The 27,839-nt window shown below is 32.4% G+C and overlaps 4 protein-coding genes across 6 annotated transcripts in view; 1 reads left to right on the plus strand and 3 right to left on the minus strand.

The window, feature by feature from the left end:
- Positions 1–1,287: 1,287 nt before the first annotated feature.
- On the plus strand, positions 1,288–4,232 carry LOC145756012 (dolichyl-diphosphooligosaccharide--protein glycosyltransferase 48 kDa subunit-like). Its single transcript, XM_082572233.1, has 9 exons — positions 1,288–1,464; positions 1,569–1,679; positions 1,879–2,015; positions 2,215–2,360; positions 2,445–2,586; positions 2,678–2,778; positions 3,119–3,266; positions 3,471–3,707; positions 3,884–4,232. Exons 1-9 carry the CDS (start codon positions 1,332–1,334, stop codon positions 4,037–4,039), a joined length of 1,311 nt encoding a protein of 436 aa, XP_082428359.1. The 5' UTR covers positions 1,288–1,331; the 3' UTR covers positions 4,040–4,232.
- A 303-nt stretch (positions 4,233–4,535) lies between these two features.
- Positions 4,536–10,025, minus strand: LOC145755267 (nucleolar and spindle-associated protein 1-B-like). 2 transcript variants are annotated; one of them, XM_082571491.1, is made up of 13 exons: positions 9,919–10,025; positions 9,656–9,763; positions 9,461–9,538; positions 9,279–9,362; positions 9,127–9,214; positions 8,789–8,964; positions 8,404–8,588; positions 7,137–7,257; positions 6,840–6,916; positions 6,667–6,758; positions 6,424–6,584; positions 5,843–5,973; positions 4,536–5,307 (listed from the first exon to the last, which is right to left on the minus strand). In XM_082571491.1, the coding sequence occupies exons 1-13, from the start codon at positions 9,997–9,999 to the stop codon at positions 5,229–5,231; spliced, it is 1,461 nt and encodes a 486-aa protein (XP_082427617.1). In that variant the 5' UTR covers positions 10,000–10,025; the 3' UTR covers positions 4,536–5,228. The 2 variants fall into 2 exon arrangements, with proteins under 2 accessions (XP_082427617.1, XP_082427616.1); XM_082571490.1 differs by having other exon boundaries at positions 4,539–5,307; positions 7,137–7,260.
- A 72-nt stretch (positions 10,026–10,097) lies between these two features.
- On the minus strand, positions 10,098–11,310 carry LOC145755387 (centrosomal protein of 295 kDa-like). The gene has a single exon (XM_082571612.1). It carries the CDS (start codon positions 11,272–11,274, stop codon positions 10,249–10,251), a length of 1,026 nt encoding a protein of 341 aa, XP_082427738.1. The 5' UTR covers positions 11,275–11,310; the 3' UTR covers positions 10,098–10,248.
- Positions 11,311–12,613: 1,303 nt separating this feature from the next.
- The window catches only part of LOC145754529 (transient receptor potential cation channel subfamily M member-like 2), a 28,647-nt gene continuing 13,421 nt past the window's right edge, over positions 12,614–27,839 (minus strand). Inside the window, exons 25-30 of one of the 2 annotated variants that reach the window (XM_082570589.1) lie at positions 16,236–16,321; positions 15,643–15,857; positions 15,138–15,330; positions 13,952–14,101; positions 13,446–13,559; positions 12,614–13,002 (exon numbers count right to left, since the gene is read on the minus strand). In XM_082570589.1, the coding sequence (XP_082426715.1) occupies positions 12,886–13,002; positions 13,446–13,559; positions 13,952–14,101; positions 15,138–15,330; positions 15,643–15,857; positions 16,236–16,321 (875 nt within the window). In that variant the 3' untranslated portion in view covers positions 12,614–12,885. Of the gene's footprint in view, positions 13,003–13,445; positions 13,560–13,951; positions 14,102–15,137; positions 15,331–15,642; positions 15,858–15,989; positions 16,047–16,235; positions 16,322–27,839 lie in introns of those variants that run through there. The other variant, XM_082570590.1, reaches the window with a different exon arrangement.

Genomic DNA, 27,839 nt, shown 5'->3' on the forward strand with positions numbered 1-27,839 from the left:
GTCCAATTTTTTCCCCAATTTGTGAACTACACCTAAATTTACTCCAATTAGTCGACCAGTGGTTTTTTCAAACGCACCAAATAAAGTACCAGCAGAAAGACAATGTTCTGCTTTTATTTGATCCAACTTAATTTCTTCATTTAGATCACATTTTAGCATTCTTCGCAGGTTGTTACTGCCAGAAAAATGATCTTTTATAAAGGTCAGAACTTCGTTTTTGTTATACATATTTAGCCTTTTTACCAAAATATTTTTAGCAGCCATTTTTTATACAACTTTAACTTTTTACAAACACAAAGTTTCTGCAAAACAAAAACCTTTTATACAGCAAACTTTTTTACAGTAAAGCAAAACCACACACAAAATACCAAAGTTAAAACTTCGGGTTTGTTATTCAGACAAAACCTTTTTACCAAAATATGATTGGTGGCCCTTATTTATGAATCAAAAGATTTTAGCAAATAACTTCTATGCTAGATAAAGTTTTTCTTTTATACAATTAAGACCGTTCTACTATGCAATCAGTAATATTAAGCGGGCGAATTTAGACAAGCAGATACAAAAAAGCTTTTAAATTAAATTTGATCGTTCATTAAACATTTTTTGTTGCTTTGTTTTCCACCAAAGCCTTAACTTTCTAAAAGGCGAAAAAAAAGAAAAAGCTTCACACCATCATTTGGGTAAAGCCTTATATAACATAAAGTAGTAAATTTCATGAACTTAACTCATCACTATTTCTTAAAACTACATGTTTAACAAGCTAAACAGCTAATTTATTTGTTTTTGTTAAACATAATTCGTCCTATTTCGTCAGCGTTTTTTCATTACAAAACAAAAACTGTCAAATGATAATATTTCCGTGCCAAACAACACAGATCTGCATAAATTGCAATTAACATATTATTTCGCATTATTATTTGAGTGTATATGTTTATGATGTAGAATTACACAAAATAACATCCCAAAAATATTTTACATTAATTAAGCTATTTTTTAATAAAAAGTTAAACCATTGTCGTAATCCTACACATAGGTAAGTTAAATTGAGGCCTAAATTCAGATTTGATAAAATTACTGGGCGTACTTTTCCGCAAAAATTAATTTAATACGCGTCAAAAACAGCTTGAATTAATGCCACCGGCAATGTGATGACGTATTGCCAGCAGCATGTATACGTAACCTTATAAAATAAGTGAACAAAACTTTCGTTTAGCAGAATTTTTGATGAAATAAAGGTTAACTTTGTCTAATTATAAGTAAATTGGATAAAGATATTTGTAAATTAAAATATTACATATTTTTTTTAGAATCGTTTTGTTTAAATTAATAAAATGAAGCAGTCTATAGTTTTTATGTTAATGTTTGGGTTGGTTTTTGCCAAGTTGCAAACGAAAAAAACATTGGTTTTAATTGAAAATGTTGACATAAAAGCTAGCCATTCTATTTTCTTTAGGTCTTTAACAGGTAAGATTAAATATACCCCCTTTTAATACGCGTTTACCTGCAAAATTAGCACAGAAGTTACGTTTACAATTTCAAACTAAAATTCTATTTTTAATTTTTTTAAGATCGTGGTTTTGATTTAACTTTCAAGCAAGCTGATGACGCAAGTTTGGAATTAATTAAATATGGAGTTCATCTTTATGACAACTTAATTATTTTCTCTCCTTCTGTAGAAGGTTAATATTTTAAAAAAACAGTTTACTTAAAGTATTTATATTGTAAGCAAATAGAAGAATACTATAAAATGGTCTAGGTACCCATGTATGCATTTACAGTTAGTAAAAACTTAAAAAAATGCAGATCTTATAAAAACATCATCATTAACTTGAAATTCTGACACTTTACGCCCATTAATAGTAAACACTTTTGTTATAGATTTTGGAGGGAGTATTAAAGTGTCGACCATCACTGATTTCATAGACGGGGGAGGCAATGTTTTAGTAACAGCTGATTCAAGTGTTGGAGATCCAATCAGGGAACTTGCATCAGAATGTGGGGTAGAGTTCGATGAAGTAAGTATTAGGTCCCAATAATAATAAAACCTATATGCATATAAGTTTTTATGAGGGCCAATGTTAAACCAAAATAGCAATGTAAATATTACAATGTAGGGTAGTATATTAAACATTTAAACCATTTGAATGAGCTTTTATGTTACTATCTGCATATATTCATCCTATATATTTCCTTAATTTACCTCTTGTTGTATAGGAAAACACAATGGTGATTGACCACCACAACTTTGATGCAAGTGACAGAGGCTCCCACACCAAACTTGTCATTGAAACTTCAAATTTAATCAACTCCAAGAATATTGTTGGCAAACCAAGCTCACCTATTCTATACAGAGGTGTAGGGTAAGAAAATATACACTTTTAAAATTCAAAGCCACCAGTTGTAAATTGGTCATGATGTAAATAAATTAACAATATCATTATTAGGATGGTTTTGGATCAAGAAAATCCACTTATCCTATCAGTTATGAAGGGCACACCATCTTGTTATTCCTATTTTACTGATGACAAAATTGAACAATATCCACTTGGCGTTGGGTCAAGTACCATTCTTATTGCTGGACTTCAGGTAACACCAATAACTCTTTCTTATAATCAGTATTACGCTTGCATTTTTACCCGTAGTTAATGAATACCCATCAACCCTTTCTTTGTTACAGGCTCGTAATAATGCCAGGATTTTATTCAGTGGATCAATCCAAATGTTTAGTGATGATTACCTAACATCTAAGGTGCAAAAAGATGTCAAAGGATCCAAACTGTAAGTTTTAATACTTGTTATATGAAAAACCTTATTTTCATAAAGAAAATGCCCAATGCATTGGAGAAAATAGAACTACACTGTAATAATAACAGCCCCAGTGTTAAATATGCAAATGCCAAAAAGCACAACCACTTACAGAAACATTAAATTAAATGTTTTTAGATTTCCGAAGTCTGGTAATGAAGAGCTAGTGACAGCAATGTCAAAAAAACCCATACAGAAACATTAAATTAAATGTTTTTACAGAAACATTAAGTTAAAACCACTTACAGAAACATTAAATTAAATGTTTTTAGATTTCAACCACTTACAGAAACATTAAATTAAATGTTTTTAGATTTCCTAAGTCTGGTAACGAAGAGTTAGTGACAGCAATGTCAAAGTGGGTGTTCCAGGAAGTTGGGGTATTGAGAGTAGGCAACGTTTCTCACCACAAAGTTGGGGAAACTCTTCCACCTGTTGCTTACACCATCACTGACCAAGTGGTAAGAAATTGATAAGATTCATTTTGTTAAATTTGGTTATTATTTTCTGCCAAAAAAGTCAAACTTTTTAATTACAATAGAGCAACGATTGTAAAAGACACATTATGCTGAACTAGCTCCTATCCAAAACCTTAAGTTGACAAATATTTCTTATCCTAACAAATAAGCACCGAAAATAATATAGCCCTTTATTTTTTACTACAGCATTACAGTGCTGAGGTAGAGGAAAGAAACAGTGAAGGGAAATGGGTTCCATACAAGGGAACTGATGTTCAGATGGAGTTTGTAAGAATCGATCCATTTGTAAGGCTTCCACTTAAGCTTAACAGCAAGACTGGAAGGTTTGGGATCGATTTTAAACTACCCGATGTGTACGGAGTATTCCAGTTTAAAATTGATTACTCAAGAGTGGGTTATACTTTCCTGACCAGTGCTGTACAGGTATGTTATAATTTTGGTTTAATTTAAAGAATAAAATAAGTTTAACTGTAAACTTTGAAAGAAAACAAATGTATTGAGTTTTATTTTAAGCATACAAATGCTTCAAATTTCTGTAAACTTGCTAATTTTTGTCCAAATTTCGCAAGCAAAGTTATAATATTCCTATTTTATTTCAGGTATCAGTAAGACCATTACAACACACCCAATATGAGCGTTTCATCTCATCAGCTTACCCTTATTATGCCAGTGCATTTAGTATGATGTTTGGCGTTTTCGTGTTTTCTTTCTTTTTCTTGTACCACAAAACTGAAACCAAATCCAAAAGCGAATAAATAATCTAATCATGTTTTTCATTGCAAGTTGTTACCATTAATTTCGTGCAATGTTATTCTTTTTAATTGAGCAACTATTAATAATATCAAAGTTTTGTTGAATATCTTGCACCAAAAAAGTTCTAAATTAACGTTGAAGCTATTGTGTGTGACTTTTATTCTGCTACATGGTGGAAAATAAAAAAATTTCTAGAAAAAATCAATGTTTTTTTGTTATTGAGAAACAGCAGAATCTTACCTTTATTTTAGTATAAATTAACAACCCAGCGTTTCCTAAATGGATGTCGTTTTACATGAAAACGGTAGCTAACCAGTATAAATAAAAATAGGTAAAAATGGTTCTGAAATCTAGATATTTACCGTAGCAATTAAATCTACATCACAGATTAAAAGCAAAAATCAACAGTCTAGTAAGTCTAGAGTTAATGGATTACAATTTACCTGATATTGTATCCACGAACTTTAATGTCACAAAATACCTAATAGAAATAGAAGCTACTGAAATCGAGATACTTCTGGTAGAAACTAGCAGTTAAATGAAGATTACGGCAATGGTCAAATACAAACATTTGAGTAGCTAGCAATAGCAAGTGATAATAAACTGCCAATTTAACTAACAGTTAAGCTCTTGACCGCAATTGTAACAAAAACTCCTTTTCAAACAATATACTCAAAACTTCCATCAAATATGTGAAATAGAATCATGTTTAACAACGAAAAGTGATTAGAAATCACCAACAACAACAATATGTACACGGTTTTGGTTCGTGGCAGTGAATTAACCACTACGGCAGTACAACTAGAACCAAAATGTGGCCCAAAATAAAAACAGAAAATATTTACAAAATGAGGACAAAACCTTTTGTTTCTCTCATAAAAAGTTCCAATATAAAAGAGTTTTAATTAAAATAGCAAAAATACTAATTTAAAATTCATAAAAGTTAGTCTGCAGCAAATCTTTGCTGATGTGAGACAACAACATAGGTCACTAAACCAGCTTAATTTTAAGACAAACAAGCTTTAGAAAAAAATCCAAAAATCCATAGAGTAGAACATCAGTTATAGCTGATCATGCAAGACAGTAGGTATGGAAAATGTAAGGGCCATGCCATAGTTTACCCCAACATGTAAATATGGACAAACCATTTAAGACCTAAATATTGAAAGAACTAACTTAATGAAAATAGAACTAAAGACCTCTTCTTTTAGCCATCTGATCAGCTTTTGTGTTTTTGCGGTGGGATTTATTTCCCTGTCTCCGTGTCTCCCTGTAAATTAAAACTTTGTTGAGCAAATATATTCATGGTTTATTTTAATTCTATTGCACTATCATATTCACAGCATTTATATAAAACACATCATTTTCACTTTAAGTTGTTTATATTGCACACATACACACAGTGATGTTTTTTGACTTCAGTATAATGTTTAACACTGGTAAAGGGAAAACCACACATCAACAAATAAGAGCGTACCATTCAAAAAGTTACATACCGCATTTAAAACTTTACACAAAATCGCAGCGAAAAAAAACATTGTTTTTCAGTAATTTCACAACCATATTGCACACATATACACAGTGATGGTATTTACTAAAGTATAATGCTTAAAACAGACACACAAATATGGCACTATATACACAATGATGCAACATCAGATTTAAAAATTTCATAATATCACAGCAAAATAAAAACAAGTTTTTTTTAGTACTTCAAATCACAACCACACAAACAACCATATCAATAAAGGGCAAGTGGGTAAATTTAAATGGTTTTAGCTACTAAAGATTAAAACTATCTCCACCTTGTACTAACTACTGGAGCCTTCTTAAAAGTTTTAATGCGATCTTGGAATGTTGGCTTGTTTGTTGTATCATTGAATTTCTTGAGTGGGCCTTTATGGACCTCCCATGTGACCGGCTTCTTTAAACTCTCCTGTAAACAATAAGTAGTAAGGTCATGTTTTGTTAAATTTTTCGCATTTACCATCACTATAAACAATTTATTAACAGTCATATTTTAAAGGTTGGATTTAATCACATATTTATTTGGTATAAGAAGAAGAGTACATTTATCAAATTCGCTCTAGTGAGTAGTAGTATTTAATAACTATACTGATAAGAAAAATTGACAACAGAAGTGAGAATATATTCAAATGCAGAATTCAAATGGTTATACACAACTGTTTCTATATATAATGAAGCTTAGTAAACAATATATATTTTTATGTTAATGTATGTCCCTTTTATAGGGAAACAATTAAATAAATTTGGAATTTCTGGCGTGCTGGTAAATTATGGGTAAATTTTAGTTAAAAGTTGTGACTATATTACAACAATTACTAACAAGTATTTTAATAATAAATTAAATATAAAAACTATTTACCTTGAGATCAAACCCTCTTTTTTTCTCAGAAGTAGGTGTACAAAGGTTGGCATTGCTTGGTTTAAATGGGGTAAGTGAGGTCCTGATACTTCCTCTTTTAGCTGGGGTTCTGAGTCCCCCTTTTCCACCTTTGTTCTTCACCTGATCAGGGGTTTTGGCAACTAAAAAAAAACACACAATGCCAGTTTTTTTAATGATTGTCTCTACTAGGATTTATTTTACAAATTATAGTGGAAAACTTACAAGAAACCAATGATTTTTTGGGTAGAATAGCTTTGTTAGAATGAAAATTGGTTTGAATTTTTGAAGTTGAAGTTATCGTTGGTTTAAACATCCTTTAAAGAAAAAAAATGTTAAGAAAATCATAAATATTAAAAGTTACAAGATTTTAATTTTTTTTTTATGTGAATATTTACTTTCCAGCAGTTGATGTTTTTTTCCCAGGGGCAGGTGAAATAAAAGATGCTTTTGGTTGATCCTTTACTTTTGGGGTCTAAATAACAGTCAAACAACAACATAAAAGTTAAAAAACTTACTTTTGTAAAATGAAAAACACCATCAGAAAATTTATTTTAGGACAGCTGTATAATTACAATTTAGTGGTTTGGTAAACAAAGGAATGGCAAAGCCGACCAACTAAGGTTAAGACCCTTTAAGGGTTGGGCATTATGTGTAAGTTTGTCTACTTGCTTTAATAAAACATGTTTGTTTACCTTATTTTTAGGTTGTGAAAGTCGATTCAAAATATCTCTTTTCTTTTGTGATCCAAGTAGTTTGTTTGCTCGTTCTGTTTTTCTTTTCTGGTAATCATCGATTGATTCCATCTTATCAAATCTCCTTTACAATTAAAATTAGATTTTAAATACAAAAATATTATTGTGATAGTGGTCAGAACACTTGGCTTTATCACTCGAGGTCCCTGGTACAATTCTCATTGCTCTAATGCTGTACCACCCTTGAGTAAGGTGCTTTAAATGGTAGGGTATGTACTAGGGATGGGCCAATCGAATCCGAGTCCAAGTACTCGGCCCGAGTATTAAGCATATTTTAATACTCGTGCTCGTCGAGCATTTTTTAGTACTCGGACGCCGAGTAATAATTTGTCATTTAAGATCGTATACGATTTACTAAACATAAAAAAACACGAGGTTTGCCTTTTTCTAATAATTTATAATCTACTCTCAATTATATTACGTTATTTAAGCAACAATTGCGCAACTAATACACTTTTGATTACACTTTTTTTACTAAATTTTACGCATAATAAATTTAAAACTTAAACATTTTCGTTTGGATTTAAAATGATATTGCTATCAGCGGTTAGTAGTTTTGCCAACGTTAAACCTTTTATAATCCATAAATACGTGTTTTTTGGCAAATTTTGCAGTTTTAAAATTATGCGGGAAAGATTCTCGTGAACAGTTATATACGTTTAAATGACGTCATAACCGAGTACTCGGACTCGGCCGAGTATCGCGACAAAATACTCGGGCTCGTCGAATCCGAGTAATTTGGATTTCAGCCCATCCCTAGTATGTACTTAATACAATCATAATTCAATCAGCTAATTAACTATCAGGTAATTATAAACAATAAGATTCAAATTGCCTAAGTCAACTTGAGATTAAATCGGGGTAACTGATGTTGTTTAGGTCGTAAATTCGGTCTTTCGTCATCAAGAATGTATATAGTCTTTTTAAATACATAACACAGCTTTAAAGTAATCAAAAATGTCTCGTTTTTCGTGTACGTTACATTTTAAAAATGCCACGCAACGCGTCAAGTGTTACAAAAAAAACGAAGATTATGACTTGAACCTAATATTTGCTCTAAAAATGCGGCCTCATTTTTAGCGAATCGTTTTTTAAACGTTAATTCGTACCCTGATAGACAACAAAACATAGAATAAACCATATAAAAAGTTGAGTTGGACATAAAGTCTACACACTAAAAATTTACAAAAAAAAAATTAAAGTTTACCTTTGTTGAGCTTGTACAATCTTAGCAGCAGAAACTTTGTTGTTTGTTGTAAGTCCTTTAACCTGAAATCTTGGGATCTGAGTGACTTTTAAACTTGCTGGCTGTCCGGTCTTCTTCTCCAATAACTTAAACACTTCTTCCCTTTCCTTCACTTCATTGTATGAACTATTTTTTGTTCTTTTTGTCTAATGTAATAAAAGGTAAGTCAAAGGTTAAAAAAAAAAATTGTATGTTAAAAATAAATTCTCTAACAATTATGCAATAATGTTTTTAATAATATTTTGTCAAAGTTATTTATTAAAGAGCATTAAGTTTTATTATTTAAAATAGTATTAGCTATACATCTTTTAGGTGGACCTTACAAAGTTAGAAAAAACTAATTCACCCTTAAAGTAACAGAGTTCTGTTCATCAGATTTTCTCTTTGAAGCAACTTTTTTAGTCGGCAACTTTGAAGTGGTTCGGTTTTTTGGAATACTGAAAGTCTTGTTCGAGTTTAGCTTTTGGGATGAGGTCTTTGCCTCCAAAAAGTTCATTACTTTGTTATTAGAACTAGCATTATCTATAAAGAAGACAGATATATACATAAGTTATATAAATTTAGTAATGAAAATTCAAGAAATAAAAAAGAAAATATAAATATACAGATTACTTGTAACTTGTTCACAGTATCAAAAAGCTTGTTTTTTACAAACTATATTTGCTTAAATTAATTTATTAATACCTTTATTTCTTGAAGAACTTCTTGTTCTTTTTACTGGTTTCTCTTCTGGTGTTTGGATCTTAAATGAGATTTCGTTATCTGATTCATCCTTTAATAAACAAAAATAAATTAATTGCAATTATAAAAGCTTGTTAAAAACTAAACTAACTTACCTCTAGTTTCATCTCCTCTTCAGTTCCAGTTTTCTTTGGTGTAATTAAACACATCAGTTCTTCAGGTGCCTCTATTGAGGAGTCCTGTAGAAGTAAAAGTTGTTAATAATAAAATTTTATTACATACTAAACAACTATTTTTTGATTTTTTTTAAATATTTAAATGTAGTTATTTTTATTACCCCATCTTCAGAAGGTAAATCTGGTTTTGGAAGTATTGCTTTTCTTCCTTTTTTAACAACTGGGGAATTTTCTTTTTCCTTTAATTACAAAATATTTAAACAATAATTGGTTTGGTTTATATATATCGAAATTTTGCAGAATAAAAATGTATAGCAATGGGTTATTTTTAAGCAGCATAAGTAGGAAGTACTCACGTCTTCTGATATGAACAAGTCCTGTGAATTCTCATTTGTTGTTGGATTTTTGTTTAAATCACTTTTTTCTTTCCATAATTTTGTAAGTTCCTGTATTATTTTCCCATTCTAAACACAACAGTAAATTTACTTCAAAAATCAAGTTTAAAAAAAAATACGTTAGGTTAGAGTTATCAAAAATTCTTTTGTTTATATTATAACAATACAATTAACAAATTAACTAAATAATTACACAAATTCTTTAAGGTAATTATAAAATTTACCTTCTTATTTGCTTTTATTCCATTTTCTTTGGCTAATTTCTGTAGCTCTGTTCTTTTCAAACTTTTTAAATCGATCTCCATTTTTACCTAAGTTTACATAAACCTAAACTAAAACAATAAAATTTGTTACAATTAATTTTTAAGAAAAAGAAACCTATTCCGCAAATATTTAACCGCAAAGTAATAAAAGGCATAAAAATAGTTTCAATAATTGCGAGTTATTTAGGATCCAAATTAGATAACTAGGACAAATTAAATGAATAAAATAAATATAAATTTACAGTACAATTCATAAAAAAGATCTAAAATTTTAAAAAATAAAAACAATTTTTAATCATTTTCACTTTCACTAACTTGAGGGTCATTAAATCGAGATTTAAAAAACAAATTATCCGACTCATTCTCCCAGTGATTTAAATCATTACAATCAGTTGCAAAAGCAGATTCAAAAGCTTGCTTCAAATCCTGCATTTTCTCTGTCTCAACCAGTGGGGCGTTGCTAGTACATCTAACTACTACAGGTTGTAACCGATTTGTGACATTGTCCCTCCGTCTACTTGCATCTTTTCGTTGTAACATTTTGATCTCATGTTCCATTGCAATAGCTTCTTGCTTCATACGAGCATGCTGCATTGCTGAAAGATGTCGGATTTGTGCTTTCTCTTTTTGCGCAGCCAAGTGAGCTAATTTTTCCTCTAGAAGCTCCTTTTCTCTTTCTTCCTCTTCTTCTGCTAATTTTCTGGCATCTTTTTCAAGCTCATTCGAAGTAGCCCTCTCAGCATTAAAAGTGCTGTAAAGAGATGATTGTGTCATGTTTCTGAAAGTTGAAGTGTTGCTACTTTTTGTTGAAATTGTTGATGCTACAATAGGTAAAGCAGCGATATGTTTTGCTCGGATCATCTCTTTTTTCGCCACCAATTTTCTTCTTTGTAAAATCTCGTTTTGTTTCTCCTGTTTAATTTCTTCCATAATGTGAAGTTGTTTTAAAGCATCGGCATATCTTTGTTTCGCAATTTTCTTGTTTTGTTCCCAAATTGAAGCCATCATTGCAGGATCTGAATAATGCTCTTCAGCGCTTGTGTGCGCTTTTCCAAACTCCTTTAAACCTTCGGAATATTCATGTTTTGTCTTTGCAGATGCAGCCATTTTTCTTGCTTCAAATTCTTTTTGCAACTTCTTGGCAATGACTTCAATTTCTTGCTGTCTTTTTTGAGCAACATTTAACCGCACAAGTTTAGCAATACATCGTTCCTGCATTCGAACCTGCATCAAACGTAATTTTCTCCGACTTTGAAACTCTCTTTCTGCAATTTGTTGAGCTCCATTGAAGTCCAATAAAACATCTCTACTACTCATGTCTTTTATCAATTTATAAAGTGCTAAAAAGGTTTAATGTCTAAATGTCAAAGAAACACATGAGTTTAACAAAAGCATCGCCAACATTTTACAGTCTGACAGACTGACAGACAGTGGCAGTCTAACTTAATACAAAACTTTTAACAAAATAAAAAAATTTAAATACTTAACTATACAACATAGCGTGTCAGCTTGTAAATACATTTACAACACTTTAGCAAACTAGCAATAGCAATCTAACAAAACTAAACACGCAAAAAAATAGATTACATCTGCAAAAAATTATAGTTTGAAAAAATAGCGATTTAATTTACTTATGACACCAAAATATAAATAAAAATTTTATTTTAGAACTGCTAAACAACTAAATAATGCTGAATTACTCCTTAAACTACCTTAAATTTGCTTTTAACTTACGATTTTTCGACCAAACTTCGTTTTTATTTAGATCAAAATACAAGCAAAAACGCCGCCATTTCAATTCCACTATGAAGCGCTCTGATTGGTCAATATAAAACGATCTAGACGTGACGTCAAACTTATTATTATTTTTTGATTTCTATTGTTCTAGTCAAACAAAAGGAGCCACAGGCTACACAAATTAAAACTAATTAAAAAAAGTAAAAGGATATAAACAAAAAAAATCTTAAGTACCCCAATATTTTAACATTTTGCTGAAAAAGTTTATTTCAAAATAATAACAAAATAACAAAATTGCCCAAAAGTCTATTTGCTTTGAATCAAATGAACAGCATAATTAAGTAATTGTGCATTATTATAGAATTTGCAATATATAACTATGTCATAAGGTGATCAATGTTATAATACAGTGACTAATTAATAATGAAGAAATGCTAATAATCGATTATGTGCTGAAAATGACTGAAGACATTAAAGGCATGTAATTTAACTATTAAATTGGCTTAATAATAATAAATAGCATTAAAACAGTTAACTATATACTAGTACTTATCACATACCATACCCATAATAACACACTATATAATATAACAAATAATAATTAACAGTAGAACAAGATTTAAAAAAATATAATACTCTTATCAAAAGGTCAGTACTACTTAATAAAATCTTTAAAAAAATTGTACTAAAATACATATCAAATATCATGATTTATAACACATAAGTTACATAATACAATTAATAATAAGGAACACAGTTAAAAAGCTTGCATAAATCAAAATATATTATCTATTTGGAACAAATTTAATAGGCTGATTCAAAAAAACTACTTATTAAAATATACAAGAAAAATTTAATTCTTAATAATTATTTAAAAAATAAAACAAGTAGTATTCTAATAACAAAATGATTTGGCCAACATAGTTCTTTAATGTATTATGATGTTTATAATATAAAAAAAAAAAATTTAGATCTAATGTTATGGATGCTCTTTGTAAAACACTTATGAATGCTCTTTGTAAAACAACTAATATTTAAGAATAGAAAGTTCCTAATTTTAAAACAGACAAATAAAAATATTGATTAAAAAACTTAAAAAAAAAAATAAAAATATTGATTAAAAAAAAAAAAAAAATCTTGTAAAAAAACATTTTAAAATACGTCTGTTGGTAGAGACTGTGTAATTTCTGATTAAAAATAGGCGTTGTGTATTTTAGCTACTTTCTCAATAAATTGTTGATGACTGGCAAATAATTTTAGGTTGTGATCCAATCTTATCCACTTTGCACCACTTGCCTCATCTCCAGGCTGTTTAAATTATAAATATTAAGTGTAATTACAGAACAGATGACTAAACTATTTGATATTTGACCATAAATATATAATGGAGCTTACAAGACCAACCAAGTAAAAAACTTAGTTTGTGGTGTGTTAGTAATTTATCGCAAGAAAATATATGTTGCATGTTGTACCTATATTTCACTAATTAAAATACCAACCATAGGGGAGGTTATCGACTAGTGAATATAATTATACCATTAACATAGCAACACAACCAAATAACATTAACAAAAAACACATTCCTACATATTTAAGGTAAACACCATAACATAAAAAGTAAATTTTTAAACTAATAAAAGAAAAAAAAATTGTAGCAATAATAAACCCGAGGTATATATCCATGTACCCAACTAGATTTTAAGTATATAAGGTAGTAGTTTATGACATTATCACAATAAAAACAAACTTACCTTGAGCCTAATATTTCCAAGTATAGAGCCATCATGATCATGAAAGTTGTAGACCATCGTCTCTATCCAAGCATTGTCAGTATTACGGGGGTCATCACAGTATCCTCTAAATACCTGGAAATAAGATCCTTAATGCATCAGTACTTCGAAAATAAATTAAGGGAAACATGTGCAACAAAGAAGCAAAATAAAGTATATGTATATACTTAGGTATCAGTGTATATGAGTTAACTGCATATAAAAAATGAGTTAACTGCATATAAAAAAAATTATAAAAAATAATATGACTAAAAGTTTAAGAAAAATTTGACAACTGTATACATAAAGTAACTATAAACAAGGTAGTTGTATATGAAATAAAATTACTGTACCTACAAAAACCGAATTTAATTTGTACAACAACCATTCTGTGATATAACACCATTATAACAGATCAGTATTACTTAAAAATATACAAGAAAGGGAAACTCAAAATTACAAAAAACAAACATTTTTTTAAAACAAACCTCTTGACCATGACACTTGAAAAGATTATTAATTTTCACTTTAAAGATTTCAGCTTCTTTTTCCTCCATATTTTCACAAGCAAAATTAACCTCCTCAGTAAATTCACGTTCTAGAGTTCTTGACAACATTTCATCTGGATCGACCATGCCCTAATTGTAAAATAAATTGCTGTTTTTGCAATTTTTTTAATCATTTTTTTACAAATTTTTTTTTGTATATATCTTTGTCCTTGATGTGGGAAAGTTGAATGCGCGACTTAAACATAGGGTAACAACTGTTACTCTGACCCAGTCTCGAGTTGCCTTTAGCAGTTTGGGATATTATAGATTATAATTGCCTGGTAATTATTCTGCTGATTAAGTGTTGGCTCAGCAGAAGTTCATACCGTTTATAGTGCCTTACTCAAGGGCGCTACAACATGAGAGCAGTGGGGATTAAACCCACGACCTCATGGTGGTGTAGCAAGTGTTCTTACCACTACACCATGCTCCCGAAATGCAAGTATATATATAGCATAGTCATTGCTCTGCTGTTTTTCATTTAAACAACATTGTGTTAAAGCTGTTAACGTAAACCTAGTGTCTTTAATGACTGAAGGGCCATAATTTAATTCCGGTTAGAATACCATTGCACACTTTAGTCAGGTATTACAGCTTCTTAGATATTTACAAAATTACTTCAAATAACACAGTCTCTAGCAATGCCACCAGTTTAAAAAACACTCTAGTTAACTTGTTAGGGTAAACCTAAAGCTTCTTTAGACAAAAAGCCTTAGATTTGTTACTATTTTTTTAAATATCCATCCAGATTTCAGCAAGGCATTGAATATTTTTTAAACATTAAAATAATTTAGAAAAAAAAATAAAAAAAACGGCAGCGTGGTGTAGTGGTAAGAACACTTGCTACACTACACATCATAGGTTCAATTCCCATTGATCTTATGCTGTAATGCCCTTGAATAAGATGCTATAAACGGTATAAACTTCTGCTAAGCCAGCACTTAATCAGCAGCATAATTATCGGCAATTATAATCTATAAAATCCCAAACTGCCACAGGCAACTAGAGACTGGGTCGAGATGTTACTCTATGTTTAGGTTGCGCATGTGACCTTTCCACATCAAGGATAAATATATACAAAATAATTTTATTAGTTTATATTTTGTTTCTTGTTTTGGCAACTCACCCCAGGAATGGCCCACTCATTATTATCTTCTCTCTTAATTGCTGCAAACTGTAAAACATGTTTTCCATCTATTATTGTGACATCACCATTGTCATCAAGCTCCCATTTTGTAACAATGGGGTCAGCTGCATGGTTGGGACCATAACGACCCAATTTACCACGACCTCGTAACCCTGTACGACCTTCAGGGTTTCTGTGAAAAAATTCAGAATTTGAAAAAAAAGGTTTTCGAGCAAATTTCATAAAAATATGAATTTAAGAGAGTGCTTTCAATCATTTAAAACTGGTTTTAATTGATGGCTTGATAGTTGCCCCATGGTTTACATTTTAATTGGAATTATATTGTCGCAACTCTTAACTTATATTTGACCTTGATAATTTACGCAAGGACCACAAGCGGCAATTTTATTTATTTTGCAAATATAAATTTGACATATTTATAACCTACATGTATTGTCCGATAAGTTTAAATATATATATAACTATATTTTTTATCTTTACTAACCTTGGTATGCCATCAATGACTTGATATTTTCCCAAGTAACTTTTCCTATTCACTTTCATGTTAGAATCAAAGGTGTTGAAAGGTAAATTCACTGCCTCAGCATTAACATCTTCTAAGCTGATATCAGCCCATATAGGTTTCGTATCAGGAGAGTTGAGATCACCTAACACTTCAGGTGCAGTGTAGACAGGAGGTTTGTAATCCAACCATGGAACCTGGTAGTGTACAAGTGTGTTAACGGTTTAAGCATGATACATTATATGTAAGACAACAATGCAGGCATATTCCTAACATAGGATTAAATTATGTAAGAAAACAACATCTATGCATAATAGTGAACTTAATACCAGAAAAACATTTTTTGTATTCATTTATCCTTAATGCGGGAAGGTCAACTTCACAATCTAAACAAAGATTTACATTTGTTGCCCTGACATAGTCTTAAGTTAACAGCAATTAGCAATTTTAACCAAAGCCTACCAACAGACAATATAATAAGCCAGTAAAACTGTAACTGTAATAGGCAACCCAAGGACTTAAATAGAAACTGCCCCAAATTTACATATTAATATTTAAAATAAAACAACACTTACAGCCCATTGCACAAGGTGATCAGGCACCTTAAGTCTTTTAACATCTGTTGCTTGTGGATAATTTATTTCCCTTGCTTTTATATGAACTACAAAAACAACATGATTTAAATGAATATGTTTTTTTTTTTTTTTTTTTTTTTTTTATTTGACACACAGTACAACACAGAAAAGAATAGCGTAGCACGTAGTAGTACATATCAAAAAACAAATATTAAAAATTTTAAATAGCTAAATACAAACATAAACATAGTTTAAGGCAAAGTTGACCATTTTGTAAAAAATTTTTCCATTTTTTTAAATTTTTTATAACGATACAAATCACAATCTCTTAAGTTGGTTACAAAAAAAATAAGTTCCCTAATTGTTGGTGCCCGTTCAGCATATTTACAAATATAAACAATATATCTAGAGCATAATAATAATAAATTAATTAACGAATGAGAGTGATCATGCGAGACCACTCCAAACAAACGTTCGCTGTTAGAAATAATTAAAGGAAGTCTTAATGTGGCCGCAATCCAGGATATGGCATCTTCCCAGAACACGTTGGTTACTGGGCATTTACAAAAAATATGGTAAATGGTCTCACTTTCGGCTTTACAAAAGGAACATACAGGCGTGGTCTTCAACCCAAACGCAAAGAGAGCATCGTTAGTAACTATGGCCCTAAGGTTTAATTTAATTTGAAAAGATCGCAATCTAGTCGTCAAACTTGTGTCCGCAGTTAGTTTATAGACTGATTTCCATACGTGTTCGTTTAAACTCGGGTCGTTAATAGTAGATTGCCATTTTAATTTTTGTTTAATCGGAGTTTTTGTATTATTTAATTGGTAATTGTAAATAGACTTAACTGTACCGCCGTATGTTTTAAGAAAAAGTAAAATATCATCTATGTATTTTAAACCTGAGCGCGTGTTATTGTTAAAATAAGAGTCGTCAACATATGGTAGCTTGGATTTTAGTTTTATATAAAAAATGTAATCGTCATTTGTATTTCCAATGTTATATTTTGAAACTAGGTCGCTAAATTCAATGTGTTCGCCATTGTTTGTATATAGTTGTGAGAGGTCGGTCAATCCACGTTGTAGCCAGTTGGGGTTAAAGAGATATTTTCCTCGATATTTAGTGGTCTTATTAAGAAATATTGGTTCGGCGACATCGTCAGGTGGTAACATTATTTTTAATAGTTGTGCTGTTGTTCGTAAGTTACGAAGCGGTAAAATCCTCGTTATGTCTTTATGGTTGTAAATCAGTTTGGAACACATCACATTCGCAATTGTTTGCAGGTTTCCTGACGCACTTTCTATGTTTTTCCATTGAGACTTAAAGTTCTTATCAAAGAGTTTTGCTGCCCAACGTGTGTATAAGGCTAAGATGTAACTTTCTATATCAATCATATTAATTCCTCCCTCTTTATAATGAAGATGTAGTGTTTCGCGTTTCACACGTTCCCATTTGGAACCCCAAATAAAAACAAACAATTTTCTTTTTAATTTTGCCAAAAAAGCCTTTGGTGGCAACACTGGTACAACGCTAAGTTTATATATTAAAGTAGGTATAACTAGGCTTTTGATTAATGTTGTTTTTCCGATTAAAGTAAGGCCCCGAGAGGACCAGATTTGGAGTATGTTTGCAATTTTGTTAAGTGTTTCGCTAAAGTTTAAGTTGAAGAATTGTTTATCACTAATGTATTTGGAAATCGGTATGCAAACGCCCAAATATTTAATGTTCTCCGACGGCCATTGAAGGCCAGCGGAGGCGAAGGGATGATCTTGGTTATTTCTACTTGCGCCAATATAAAAGGCTTGGCATTTTTCTATGTTCATCTTACACCCGGAGATGTCCCCGAAAAGATTTACAGTTTCAAAGACTTTATCAAATTCATCCGAGTCACCGTTGAGAAACACCAAAGTGTCATCAGCTAAGAGCGATACTTTAAGCCGGTCTTCATTTATTTTAATACCTTGAATAGATTTGTTGATTCGTATTGCCGTTGCCAGACATTCTATGCAAAGAACAAACAGCGTTGGTGATAAAGGATCGCCCTGGCGCACCCCCCTCTGTATAGAAAAATAGCTGGATAGAAAATTATTATTGATAACTGAGCATTTAGGCCATCTATAAAATGTATTTAACCATGATAGTACATATGGGCCAAATCCAAATTGTATTAGAACCTCTTTCATGAAGACCCAGTCTAAGGTATCAAAAGCTTTATATATATCTAGGGCAATAATCGCCCCAGGAAGATTTAAATTATCCACATAATCAATAACATTGAATATAAGTCTTAAATTTTCCCCTATATATCTGCCCGGTATAAACCCAGTCTGGTCTCGAGAGACTAGATCATCGATGTGCTGTTTAATTCTAGAGTTAATTAATTTAGCTAGTATTTTATAGTCTGCATTTAGTAGGGTTATAGGTCTATAGTTTATGGCAAAAAAAGTATCTTTGTTCGGTTTAGCTATTAAGGTAACCACACCTTGGCATTGAGATTCACTTAAAGTGCCGGTGGCCTGCGAATATTTATAACATTTAAGTAATGGGTCCTGCAACTCTGACCAAAATTTTGAATAAAATTCAATAGGAAACCCATCAGGGCCAGGAGATTTGTTTGTTTTCATACTTTTCATGCTTTTATGGCACTCATTTTTACTTATAAGAGACTCGGTTGCAGTTCTTTGGGGATATATATCTTTTTTCCGAGCAAACAAGTTTTTATAAAATATCGAGAGCTCTTTTAAAATAGAATGTTGGTCCGTCAAAATGGAATTTTGAACTTTTAATCGGTTAATAATTTTTTTATCTCCGTGGCGCTTTTCTAAATTTAAAAAATATTTCGTGTTCTTTTCACCTTCTTCCGCCCACTTTGCTCTAGACCGAACAATCGCGGCCTTTGTACGATTCATTGCTAGATTGTTAATTTTTTGTTTACAATTGTTAATTAGGCGCCATTGATTTTCGTTTTTTTTAAGGTTCCATCGTTAAGAAAGGAATTTTCCAGTTTAATTAATTCCGCTTCAAGGCGAATTTCCTGTTTAATAAATTGTTTACTTTTATATGAGGAATATGCGATAGACACACCTCGCAGTACGCATTTCAGGGCATCCCATCTAATATGTGGCGTTGTATCGAGTTCCTGATTTTGTTTAAGATAGTTTTGAATTTCCTTTTTAATTAGGTTTATGTAATTTTCGTCTTCCAACAAGGATATATTAAGTTTCCAATACCCTTTACCCCGCGGTGTTGGGTCAAGCAACAGCGTTAATTTTACTATTTTATGATCTGATCTGACACTAGGTATGATATTAGCTTTAAGCGTTTTGTTTATTAAATTTGAAGAGGTTAGAAAGAAATCTATTCGACTTGCGACTTTGGGGTTATTTTGAATACGAGAAAAATTTAATAAATTGGGATGTTTTACTCTAAATATGTCATTAAGATTATATATTTGCATCAGCGAAATAAGTTCAGCACGCGCTTGTTTGTTTGAGTGGGCTAAAGCGCCACCACGTTTATCCAGGTCGTTATTTAGTGTTAGGTTGAAATCTCCCGCAATTATCATATCATAACATGTTAGTTTATCAATATTCGAAAATAAATTTGCAAAAAAATTTGGCTCGTCACTGTTTGGAGCATATATGCTAGCCAAGGTCAATCGTTCGTCATTAATTTTAATGTTTAGAATAATAAATCTACCGTCCGTATCCTTGATAACGTCATATATTTTGTAATTTATAGTCCTAGACAAACAGATCGCAACGCCCTTGCTCCTACTTGTGCCGTGCGACCATTCTATTTCGCCCCCAAATTCCATTTGCCATAGTTTTTGATCTTGCATAGTACAGTGAGTTTCTTGCAAACAAGCGATATGGATTTTTTTATGTTTCAGAAAATTAAATACCGTTTTTCTTTTAAGTTTATCTTGGAGACCGGCCACATTATACGATACAATTGTTAAAACCATACTTATATAAAAAAAAAAATCAATAAATAAACCTATAATACAATCATGTTTTACTATCACAGCTTCTCTTGAGTACTGCCTGCAGCAAGGGAGTTTTCTCATTGTACGATTGCATCTTACACATCCTATGATAGTTTTTTTAATTGGGACCAAAAACCTTTCGTCGTCCGCGCAACACGCAGTCACTACATCATAATTCAAGTTGCAATTCCAGCAATGGAACTTATCGTTGGACTCCAGCATCCACGCCTCTCTTTTGCAACCAGGGCAATCCACATTTATTTTGTTTTCGCTTAGGCTCGAAGCCTTGGGCTTTTTTCCTGTTTGAGGGGAGATGGTATCACGCCTACGTTTGTAGGTTACCTGTGTAAAAGTGTCGTCTGCTTCGTTATCAGTGATGTTTATGTCAGTCTCGCACTCGTTCGGTTGTGATTCCTTATCGGCTTCTATTTTATCTTTATTATTGCCGTCTGTAGAGTCTCGAGATAAAACTGATACGGACTGGCTTGCGCTTAATTTAGGGAACTCTCCTAACTTTTTAGGGCAATTAGCGAATTTGTGTCCTTTTTCGTTGCAATTTTTACAAGTAAAAATTTGATTTTCATATGCCACAAACATCTCGTACCCCTCTATTTCGATATAGCTCGGAATTGTATCTGGTTTTAAATCTTCTTTGTTCATCAGAATTGTACGAACTCCAGTTATAAGGTTTTTGCTGTCTTTACGAAAATAAACTTTGTGGACTTCCCCGAATCTTTCCGAGAATACTTCTTGGATTTTTTCGTTACTTAGCGGGATTGGCACCCATCCTAATGTAACTTTTATTTTGTCTGTATTGTAAAGTTTTATTCTGTATATGCTGGCGTTGCATTTTTCGTTCAAATCTTCCGCTAAATCCACCACTAGTTTTCTTGTTTTGCAAGTTACATCTACCAAATTCCCTTTTCTTATCGAAATTCCAACAAAGTTTTCTAGCGAGATGCTACTTTCTATCAAATAGTTTAGAAGGTCTTCCCTTGTGGTTCTTTTGACTGTTCTAAAGCTTAGACAGTTGGGCCTTTCTAGCCCATTGCTTGTCTCTTTTGCTAAGGCTTTAGCGTAGCTCATAACCATTTTTACTGTAAACCAAAACACGACCGCACGCGACGCGTCCAATCGTGGTATTAGACAACAACTACTAAACCAAAGCTGAATACCGAAAGCTCAGTCACGCCATCTAGCGCCAACTTGGGTTTGATTGCTTGCATCGTCGGAGGATCGATCTTCCTCCTACTTATCCTCTTGTTCTTGTTTCTATGGTTCAGGAAACGAAACAATCAGCAAGACAGTGAAGCAAATAAGACCCCAGTGACACATGAACAAGATCGTGACTTTGAACAACCTCTTGATGTGACGCATGCAGCCATAGCTGACCAAACCACGTCATCGGTAGACAACCACAACGATCAAGTCGCTAGTTCGTCCAAACAAAATGTCACACCGAATGATGACGTATACGCTGTCATGAAAAAGAAGAAGAAAAAAGTAGATGGCGTCGAAAGCCAAATTTATGACGTCACATCGCAGCCGGATAATGCAATAGCGGCAGACGTGTATGCTGTTGTGAACAAAGCAAAAAATCCCGAAGAACAAAAATTTGATGACGTCACGATCAAAAATAGTGACGTTACATCACAAAACGATGACGTCGAGTCCGGTGACGACAATGCAAGTGGTTGTGACGTATAAAGCGCTTTAAATAATAGACACAAAAAAAGTTTTTGATTGTAAAATTATCTTGTATAAAATGTGTTTTATCTTTTCTTCTTTTGTATGTAAATAATTAAAAATGTTTTGCTGATATTTGTACAGATTTCTTTGCAAGAATAAACAAGATTATAACAAAATATTTCTATATCTCTAAAAATATAACATTCTATAGCGGCAAAGGACAAGAACTTTTAAACAATAAAATAAACAACGTTCTTTTTTGTTATTCGAAAAACAACAATTGTACAAATTCCTTAGTAATAAGAAATACACTCTAAACTACGTCATTGGGTTTCATTAACAATATAACAATCGCTTATCCTAATGACCCTGGGGTAAAATTAAATAAAGACTGTGCTTTTATACTTGTTTCACATTAGAACTTATATTTACATGCAGAGTAAGGATAGACTTATAACAACAAATATGTGTGATGAATATTGCATTACTTGTGTAAATACAAAAAATGGGCAAGTTATTTATCATTACCGTTTAAAGAAATTTTTTGATTCGTTTCACTGGTGTAGAAATCGTTCATCAGAATTAGCAGTTATTCCAAACGCTAATGTATTTGAAACAATTGTTGACAAGGCACCTAACAAGAGTTGTTACAGTAGCACTTATAGAATAGGTCTTGTCAGTTTAGACCAAAGTAAAAATTTAGATTGGGTTAATGGAAGTTCATATTCTTAGTACAAAAATCGAATCAACACTTTAAACGTAAACTTTCCAGATCAAACTTTAGCATTTCGAATTTCATCTAAAGAACTTAAACCTTATGAAAAAAACAAAAAGTTATCCTTCGTATGTTATAAACCAACAAGCAGTATGATTCAAACTTCGACAAATTTGTCCCCAACAACTACGAAATCAACCACCAAACCAACTACTACGTCCACGTCAACAACAACAACAACCACCAAACCAACTACTGCGTCCACAACATTAAAAAAATTAACCACCATTACCAAATTCCGAACAATAACGAAGCCAACCACCAAATCAACCACTGCGTCCACAAAAAAAAAGAAACCAACCACAAAACCTGCTACTGTAACAACAACAAGTGGACATACTTCTACTATTGGGACCCACGAACAAGTAAAACCAATAGCACCTACATCTAATAACAAATCAGGAACTTCTTCAACAAAAACTTTGCTTTTTACATCTCCACCTTTACTTTCATCTTCAACTAACATAACTCAACCGAAAACGGAAAGCTCAGTCACGCCATCTAGCGCCAACTTGGGTTTGATAGCTGGCATCGGCGGAGGATCGATCTTCCTCCTACTAATCCTTTTGTTCTTGTTTCTATGGTTCAGGAAACGCAACAACCAGCAAGACAGTGAATCAAATAGAACCCCAGTGACGCATCAACAAGATCGTGACTTTGAACAACCACCTCTTGATGTGACGTATGCAGCCATAGCTGACCTTGATCAAACCCCGCCACTGGCAGACAGCCACAACGATCAAGTCGCTGGTTCGTCGAATCAAAATGTCATACCGAATGATGACGTATACGCTGTCGTGAAAAAAAAGAAGAAAAAAGTAGATGACGTCGCAAGCCAAATTAATGACGTCACATCGCAGTCGGATAATGCAATAGCAGCAGACATGTATGCTGTTGTGAACAAAGCAAAAAATCCCGAGAAACAAAAATTTGATGACGTCACGAGCAAACATAGTGACGTCACACCACAAAACAATGACGTCGAATCCGGTGACGAAAACCCAAGTGGTGGTGACGTATAAAGCGCTTTAAAATAATAGACACAAATAAAAGTTTTGATTGTACTATTATCTTGTATGAAATGTGTTTTATCTTTTCTTCTTTTGTATATAAATATTTAAAAATGTTTTGCTGATATTTGTACAGATTTCTTTGCAAGAATAAACAAGTTTATAACAATATATTTCTGTATATCTAAAAATACAACAATCTATAGCGGCAAAGGACAAGAACTTTTAAACAATAAAATAAACAACGTTCTATTTTAAGTTATTCAAAAAACAATAATTGTAAAATTCTTTAGTAATAAGAAAAACACTAGGAACTACGTCATTGGGTTTCATTAAAAAAATATAACAATCGCTTATCCTAATGACCCTGGGGTAAAATTAAATAAAGACTGTACTTTTTACTTGTTTCACATTATAACTTATATTTACATGCAGAGTAAGGATAGACTTATAACAACAAACATGTGTGATGAATCTTGTGTTACTTGTGTAAATACAGAATATGGAGAAGTTATTTATCATTACCGTTCAAAATTTTTTTTTAATTCGTTTCACTGGTGTAGGAATCATTTTTCAGAATTAGCAATTATTCCAAACGCTGCTGTATTTAAAACAATTGTTGACAATGCACCTAGCAAGGGTTGTAACAATGACACTTACAGAATAGGTCTTGTAAGTATTGACAAGGGTCAACATTTTAACTGGGTCGTTAATAAGAGTTTATATTCTTGGTACAAAAATCGAATTAAAACTTCAACCGTAAACTCCCAAGAACAATCTGTAGCATTTTGGATTCGATCTAAAGAACTCGATCCTTATAGCATCAAACTTTCATTGCCCTTCGTATGTTATAAACTAACAAGAAGTATGATTCAAACTTCTACAAATTTCTTCCCAACCACTACAAAGCCAACCAATGCGTTTACAACAACAAAAAGACCAACCATCGATCCAGCTACCATACCCCCAACAACAACGAAGCCAACCACTAAACCAACTAAAGCCCCAACAACAGCAAAAACAACCAGCAAATCTACCATCGTAACAACGACAAGTGGACATAAATACAATGCTGAGACCCACAAACAAGTAAAATCAATAGCACCTACATCTAATAACAAAGCAGGATCCCCTTCGACAAAAACTTTGATCTCCACATCTCCACCTTTACTTTCAATCAACATAACTCAACCGAAAACAGAAAGCTTAATCACACCATCTAGCGCCAACTTGGGTTTGATAGCTGGCATCGTCGAAGGATTAATCTTCCTTCTACTAATCCTCTTGTTCTTGTTTCTATGATTCAGGAAACGCAACAACCAGCAAGACAGTAAAGCAAATAAGACTCCAGTGACGAATGAACAAGATCGTGACTTTGAACAACCTCTTGATGTGACGTATGCAGCCATAGCTGACCTTGATCAAACCCCGCCATTGCCAGACAACAACAACGATCAAGTCGCAGGTTCGTCCAATCAAAATGTCACACCGAATGATGACGTATACGCTGTCGTGAAAAAGAAGAAGAAAAAAGTAGATGACGTCGCAAGCCAAAATAATGACGTCACATCGCACCCGGATAATGCAATAGCGGCAGACGTAAATGCAGTTGTGAACAAAGCAAAAAATGCCGAAGAACAAAAGATTGATGACGTCAGGAGCAAAAATAGTCACGTCACATCACAAAACGATGGCGTCGAATCCGGTGACGACAATGCAAGTGGTGGTGACGTATAAAGCGCTTTAAATAATAAACACAAAAAAAAGTTTTTGATTGTATTATTATCTTGTATAAAATGTGTTTTATCTTTTCTTCTTTTGTATATAAATAATTAAAAATGTTTTGCTGATATTTGTACAGATTTCTTTGCAAGAATAAACAAGATTATAACAATATATTTCTGTATCTCTAAAAATATAACATTCTATAGCGGCAAAGGACAACGCCTTTTAAACAATAAAATAAACAACGTTCTTTTTTTAGTTATTTATAAAACAACAATTGTACATAGCTTAGTAATAAGAAAAACACTTAGAACTACGTCATTGGGTTACATTTAAAAAAATATAACAATCGCTTATCCTAATAACCCTGGGTAAAATTAAATAAAAACTGTGCTTATTTTCTTGTTTTACATTAAAACTTATATTTACATGCAGAGTAAGGATAGACTTATAACAACAAACATGTGTGATGAATCATGTGTTACTTGTGTAAATACAGAATATGGAGAAGTTATTTATCATTTCCATTCAGAGGATAAGTTTAATTCGAACATCTGGTGTAGATATCATTTATCAGAATTAGCAATTATTCCAAACAAGGATGTTTTCAAAACAATTGTTAACAATGCTCCTAAAAATGAATGCAACAGCGGCACTTACAGAATAGGTCTTGTTAGTTTAGACCAAGGACAACATTTTAAATGGTCGGATGGAAGTCCATATTCTTGGTACAAAGATCGAGTTAAAAGTTTAAACGTAAATTCCTCCGAACAATCCGTAGCAATTCGGATTTCATTTAAAGAACTCGAACCTTATAGCGTTGACAAAAAGTTACCCTTTGTATGTTATAAACCAACAAGCAGTGTGATTCAATCCTCAACAAATGTGTCCCCAACAACTACAAAATCAACCTTCAAACCAACCACTGCGTCCACAACAACAACAACCACCAAACCAACCACTGCGTCCACAACAACAACAACCACCAAACCAACCACTGCGTCCACAACAACAACAACCACCAAACCAACCACTGCGTCCACAACAACAACAACCACCAAACCAACCACTGCGTCCACAACAACAACAACCACCAAACCAACCACTGCGTCCACAACTACAACAAACCCAATCACTAGACCCACTACTACTGTTTCCACAACAACTACTAAACCAAAGCTGAATACCGAAAGCTCAGTCACGCCATCTAGCGCCAACTTGGGTTTAATAGCTGGCATCGTCGGAGGATCAATCTTTCTCCTACTAATCCTCTTGTTCTTGTTTCTATGGTTCAGGAAACGAAACAATCAGCAAGACAGTGAATCAAATAGGACCCCAGTGACACATGAACAAGATCGTGACTTTGAACAACCTCTTGATGTGATGCATGCAGCCATAGCTGACCAAACCACGTCATCGGTAGACAACCACAACGATCAAGTCGCTAGTTCGTCCAAACAAAATGTCACACCGAATGATGACGTATACGCTGTCGTGAAAAAGAAGAAGAAAAAAGTAGATGGCGTCGAAAGCCAAATTCATGACGTCACATCGCAGCCGGATAATGCAATAGCGGCAGACGTGTATGCTGTTGTGAACAAAGCAAAAAATCCCGAAGAACAAAAATTTGATGACGTCACGATCAAAAATAGTGACGTTACATCACAAAACGATGACGTCGAGTCCGGTGACGACAATGCAAGTGGTTGTGACGTATAAAGCGCTTTAAATAATAGACACAAAAAAAGTTTTTGATTGTAAAATTATCTTGTATAAAATGTGTTTTATCTTTTCTTCTTTTGTATGTAAATAATTAAAATGTTTTGCTGATATTTGTACAGATTTCTTTGCAAGAATAAACAAGATTATAACAAAATATTTCTATATCTCTAAAAATATAACATTCTATAGCGGCAAAGGACAAGAACTTTTAAACAATAAAATAAACAACGTTCTTTTTGTTATTCGAAAAACAACAATTGTACAAATTCCTTAGTAATAAGAAATACACTCTAAACTACGTCATTGGGTTTCATTAACAATATAACAATCGCTTATCCTAATGACCCTGGGGTAAAATTAAATAAAGACTGTGCTTTTATACTTGTTTCACATTAGAACTTATATTTACATGCAGAGTAAGGATAGACTTATAACAACAAATATGTGTGATGAATATTGCATTACTTGTGTAAATACAAAAAATGGGCAAGTTATTTATCATTACCGTTTAAAGAAATTTTTTGATTCGTTTCACTGGTGTAGAAATCGTTCATCAGAATTAGCAGTTATTCCAAACGCTAATGTATTTGAAACAATTGTTGACAAGGCACCTAACAAGAGTTGTTACAGTAGCACTTATAGAATAGGTCTTGTCAGTTTAGACCAAAGTAAAAATTTAGATTGGGTTAATG

This window comes from Corella eumyota, chromosome 6 (genome assembly GCF_963082875.1).
Source record: "Corella eumyota chromosome 6, kaCorEumy4.1, whole genome shotgun sequence".
NCBI classification, from domain to species: Eukaryota; Metazoa; Chordata; class Ascidiacea; order Phlebobranchia; family Corellidae; genus Corella; species Corella eumyota.

Excerpts from the sequence above, each read along its gene's own strand:
- LOC145755267 (XM_082571490.1), bottom strand. The coding sequence starts at position 9,999 with ATGGAGATCGATTTAAAAAGTTTGAAAAGAACAGAGCTACAGAAATTA. Across the intron at positions 8,589-8,788 it reads AGAACTCTGTTACTTTAAGG|ACAAAAAGAACAAAAAATAG; the intron begins GTGAATTAGTTT and ends TTATTACATTAG. Across the intron at positions 6,917-7,136 it reads TTTCACAACCTAAAAATAAG|ACCCCAAAAGTAAAGGATCA; the intron begins GTAAACAAACAT and ends ACTGTTATTTAG.
- LOC145756012 (XM_082572233.1), top strand. The coding sequence starts at position 1,332 with ATGAAGCAGTCTATAGTTTTTATGTTAATGTTTGGGTTGGTTTTTGCC. Across the intron at positions 1,465-1,568 it reads TTTCTTTAGGTCTTTAACAG|ATCGTGGTTTTGATTTAACT; the intron begins GTAAGATTAAAT and ends AATTTTTTTAAG. Across the intron at positions 1,680-1,878 it reads TTTCTCTCCTTCTGTAGAAG|ATTTTGGAGGGAGTATTAAA; the intron begins GTTAATATTTTA and ends CTTTTGTTATAG.
- LOC145755387 (XM_082571612.1), bottom strand. The coding sequence starts at position 11,274 with ATGAGTAGTAGAGATGTTTTATTGGACTTCAATGGAGCTCAACAAATT.